Source organism: Cherax quadricarinatus, unplaced genomic scaffold (genome assembly GCF_038502225.1).
Source record: "Cherax quadricarinatus isolate ZL_2023a unplaced genomic scaffold, ASM3850222v1 Contig6473, whole genome shotgun sequence".
NCBI classification, from domain to species: Eukaryota; Metazoa; Arthropoda; class Malacostraca; order Decapoda; family Parastacidae; genus Cherax; species Cherax quadricarinatus.
This window is the reverse complement of record NW_027201499.1, coordinates 4,911-10,059: the sequence shown is the minus strand read 5'-3', so window position 1 is coordinate 10,059 and position 5,149 is coordinate 4,911. Positions and strand designations below refer to the sequence as shown.

The 5,149-nt window shown below is 37.6% G+C and overlaps 1 protein-coding gene across 1 annotated transcript; it reads left to right on the top strand.

The window, feature by feature from the left end:
• Positions 1-6: 6 nt before the first annotated feature.
• Positions 7-4,792, top strand: LOC138852283 (bestrophin-2-like; the record flags this gene model as incomplete). Its single annotated transcript, XM_070082056.1, is given in 4 exon segments — positions 7-49; positions 2,467-2,705; positions 3,750-3,983; positions 4,644-4,792. Coding segments are annotated over 3 exon segments (617 nt in total), but the record flags the coding sequence as incomplete, so codon positions are not given.
• Between the last annotated feature and the right edge of the window lie 357 nt (positions 4,793-5,149).

The following is a 5,149-nucleotide window of genomic DNA, read 5'->3' as shown; positions in this document are numbered from 1 at the left end:
CCCAGAGTCGCCAGAAGATTCTCCACTTACCAGAACTACATTGATGGAGGTCAGCTCTTCATTACCTATAATTAACCTCCCTCTAATTACCTCCAGTTACTGTATAATTACGTCTGAGGATAATATAATCAACTAAGTGTTCTAATGACCTTTAAATGGCCTAAAATTATAGTCGACTACTCTTTAATTACTTCTAAGTATAGTGTAATTATCTCTAAGTGTTCTAAATGGCCTCTGAGTGTCTCTAATTACCTTAATTACTTTAATTTATCTTTAATTGCCTCTGCTTCTAGTTGTATTGAACGGCTCAGAAATTAGTCTAAATTTATTAGTCTTTAATTAGTCTAAAGTTATCTTTAATTAGTTTAAAGTTATCTTTAATTAGTTTAAAGTTATCTTTAATTAGTTTAAAGTTATCTTTAATTAGTTTAAAGTTATCTTTAATTAGTCTAAAGTTATCTTTAATTAATTTAAAGTTATCTTTAATTAGTTTAAAGTTATCTTTAATTAGTCTAAAGTTATCTTTAATTAGTTTAAAGTTATCTTTAATTAGTCAAAAGTTATCTTTAATTAGTCAAAAGTTATCTTTAATTAGTTTAAAGTTATCTTTAATTAGTCTAAAGTTATCTTTAATTAGTTTAAAGTTATCTTTAATTAGTTTAAAGTTATCTTTAATTAGTTTAAAGTTATCTTTAATTAGTTTAAGGTTATCTTTAATTAGTCAAAAGTTATCTTTAATTAGTCAAAAGTTATCTTTAATTAGTTTAAAGTTATCTTTAATTAGTTTAAAGTTATCTTTAATTAGTCTAAAGTTATCTTTAATTAATTTAAAGTTATCTTTAATTAGTCAAAAGTTATCTTTAATTAGTCAAAAGTTATCTTTAATTAGTTTAAAGTTATCTTTAATTAGTCTAAAGTTATCTTTAATTAGTCTAAAGTTATCTTTAATTAGTCTAAAGTTATCTTTAATTAGTTTAAAGTTATCTTTAATTAGTTTAAAGTTATCTTTAATTAGTTTAAAGTTATCTTTAGTTTAAAGTTATCTTTAATTAGTTTAAAGTTATCTTTAATTAGTCAAAAGTTATCTTTAATTAATCTAAAGTTATCTTTAATTAGTTTAAAGTTATCTTTAATTAGTCTAAAGTTATCTTTAATTAGTTTAAAGTTATCTTTAATTAGTTTAAAGTTATCTTTAATTAGTTTAAAGTTATCTTTAATTAGTTTAAAGTTATCTTTAATTAGTCAAAAGTTATCTTTAATTAGTCAAAAGTTATCTTTAATTAGTTTAAAGTTATCTTTAATTAGTTTAAAGTTATCTTTAATTAGTTTAAAGTTATCTTTAATTAGTCAAAAGTTATCTTTAATTAGTTTAAAGTTATCTTTAATTAGTCAAAAGTTATCTTTAATTAGTTTAAAGTTATCTTTAATTAGTCTAAAGTTATCTTTAATTAATTTAAAGTTATTTTTAATTAGTCTAAAGTTATCTTTAATTGGCCTGTAATTATCTTTCATCATCAGGTGTAAACACAGTTTAGGTCTTTATTACAACGATGTTTCGCTTGAAGGAAACTATGGAACGAGCGAAATGTGCTCCTGATGACGGCTTTCACTGTTACAGTCATGTCAGTGTTTCTTAGCCTCCACCATCTGTTTATCTGTCGTGACTTTTTGATGGCCCATGATGTTTTAGTGTGTGTGTGTGTGTGTGTGTGTGTGTGTGTGTGTGTGTGTGTGTGTGTGTGTGTGTGTGTGTGTGTGTGTGTGTGGTGTGTGTGTGTGTGTGTGTGTGTGTGTGTGTGTGTGTGTGTGTGTGTGTGTGTGTGTGTGTGTGTGTGTGTGTGTGTGTGTGTGTGTGTGTGTGTGTGTGTGGTGTGTGTGTGTGTTTGTGTGTGTGTGTGTGTGTGTCTGTGTGTGTGTGTGTGTGTTACTCAACTATATGTGGTTGCAGGGGTCGAGACTCAGCTCCTGGCCCCTCTTCGCTGGTCATTACTAGGTCCATTCTTTTCCTGCTCCACGGGCTTTATCATATCTCTTCTTGTGTGTGTGTGTGTGTGTGTGTGTGTGTGTGTGTGTGTGTGTGTTACTCAACTATATGTGGTTGCAGGGGTCGAGACTCAGCTCCTGGCCTCGCCTCTTCACTGATCGCTACTAGGTCCTCTCTATCCTTGCTCCATGAACTTTATCATACCTCGTCTTAAAACTATGCATGGTTCCTGCCTCCACTACGTCACTTTCCAAACCATTCCACTTCCTAACAACTCTATATCTGAAAAAATACTTTCTAAGATCCCTTTGACTTATCTGGGTCTTCAACTTCCGGGGCATTTCGGGTCTGCCCCGGCATGGTAGTGACTTTGTACTTAGCAAACCAAAATTGAAATTACAAATTTTAACCTTTGCACAGGAATATAATCTTTGTCCCTTGATTCTTTAATGAATTAACTTGTTAGTTAATGATACTTGCAGGTTATATGACAGCCAATGAGAAGATTATCTTTGAGTTGATGGATAAACAGACGTCTCACCACAAGATCTGGATGCCACTGGTGTGGGCGTCACTGGTGGCAACACAAGCCAGGAAGGAAGGCCGCTGTCCAGATGACTACGCTCTCAACTCTATCATTAGGGAAGTAACCAAGCTACGCTATAACTGTGGAAAGTTACAGGAGTACCACACTATGAGTGTACCGTTGGTCTACACACAGGTGAGGTCAAGCTCTTAGCCTTAGCACTATACCTCCCACTGGAAGTGGGAGGTATAGTGCGTGTACTCTGAAGTATGTGTGAAGATGTTACAGTTCTGGAAGTGGGAGGTACAGTGCCTGAACTCTGAAGGATGGGTGAGGATGTTACAGTGAACTGTGATGTCAGTGCACTTCTGAAAAGACTAGACGAATGAGTGACGGTGAGTGTGAGAGTACAAGGGAGGACCTGCTACACCCATTGCAAATTTTTAAACCAGTTATATAAAGAAAAGATTATTAAAAACGGAACACAAGTAACAGTTCTGCTCCCGTGGCTACGGAACACAAGTAGCATATGTGTTCAGTCCATCAATCTTTTAGAAAGTACAGCATAGGGCCGTAGAAGTGGCTTATATATTGTAGTGATTTATATACTAGTCGAAGTAGTCGAAGACCTACTTCGACTAGTGGATGGTACCACTATGATTCCATCTTCTCCTCCTTCGCCTCACCTGACTACAGTATATAAGCCACGTCTACGGCCCTATGCTGTACTTTCTACAAGACTGATGGACTGAACACCTCGACTCCAGCCTGAGGGACTGATTACCTCAAACTCCTCCTCTCCTTACACAAGTAGCATAGTTCTGCTCCCGTAGCTACGGATGGGTAACAACAGATGACAGAAAATAGGAAAGGCAGACGCCTCGGTGTGTACAGACTTGATAGTCCCCTCCCAGGCTGTCTGATGAGAACTATCCACTACTATCAAGGTGTATGAGGTAGAGATAATAAAGCAGAAGGCTCTCTAGCCCTCTAACAAGCTCCCTCTAGGTAGATGGCTGCTTTGCTAGATTTAAAACATATTTATTACACGAGAGTCATCAACTCTGTATGTCACATGTACATCACTAGTCAAGAATACTGTAATACCCAAAAGTATCGAATAATGTAAACTAGCAGCATATATACCCTGAAAGACATACACCTGAGGGTGTATATCTAGTCTAGGTCTACTCCTCTCTTCCTCTAATTAAAGCTGATGACCACTACGTCATGTTTCAGGTGGTGACAATGGCTACATATTCCTATTTCGGCTTTTCAATCCTGGGTCGCCAGTTCCTGGATCCGTCTCAGGGCTACGACAACCACACCATTGACTTCTACGTTCCCATCTTCACCTTCCTACAGTTTATATTCTACATGGGCTGGCTCAAGGTGGCAGAGTCACTCCTCAATCCCTTTGGTGATGACGATGATGACTTCGATACTAATGACTTTCTCGACCGCCATCTGGAAGTGAGTTTTAACACGGATGGAGAGTTGAAGAGAGTGGGTTGATTGGAGGAGTGGATCAGAGCCGGGTTAAGATTCTGTAGTCCCCTGGGCTACAGGTACTGGCAGGGGCCCTGGGCTACAGGTACTGTCAGGACCCCTGGGCTACAGGTACTCTCAGGGCCCCTGGGCTACAGGTACTGTCAGGGCCCCTGGGCTACAGGTACTGTGAGGACCCTGGGCTACAGATACTGTGAGGCCCCTGGGCTACAGGTACTGTGAGGACCCTGGGCTATAGATACTGTGAGGGGCCCCTGGGCTACAGGTACTGTGAGGGCCCCTGGGCTACAGGTACTGTGAGGCACTTGGGCTACAGGTACTGTGGGGCCCCTGGGCTACAGGTACTGTGGGTCCCCTGGGCTCCAGGTACTGTGAGGCCCCTTGGCTACAGGTATGTAGGTACCTGAGTGTTAGTCACCTTACGCCTGCTGTCGCTGTTCACCTAGCAGTAAGTAGGTACCTGGGTGTTACTAGACTGTTGTGGGTAGCATCCTGGGTGATGCTAGTATTAACTAGGCACTGATTACATTTAACATGAAATCACATAACTTAACCAGTCCAAAAAACAAAAACAGTTCCTGATTATTCTGTTGGCGAGACGCTAATGACTATCGTTCATGACAGGTATCGTACATGATCGTAGACGTCATGCACAAGATGTACCCTGACGTACTAACGGAGTGCGTCAAGGAGGACACAACCAACGTAGACGTAACTTCCAATAACGTCAACGAAAACATTAGCAAGGAGATGCTAACTAACAAGACTAACGTTATATATATATATATATATATATATATATATATATATATATATATATATATATATATATATATATATATATATATATATATATATATATATATATAGTAGTAGTAGACAGCAACCACCCAGGGAAGTACTACCGTCCTGCCAGATGACTGTGAAACAGAAACCTGTAACTGTTTTGCATGATGGTAGGATTGCTGGTTTCTTTTTCTGTCTCATAAACACGCTAGATAACAGGGATATCTTGCTACTCCTACTTACACTTTGGTCACACTTCACAGACACGCACATGCATATATATATATATACATACATCTAGGTTTTTCTCCTTTTTCTAAATAGCTCTTGTTCTTCTTTATTTC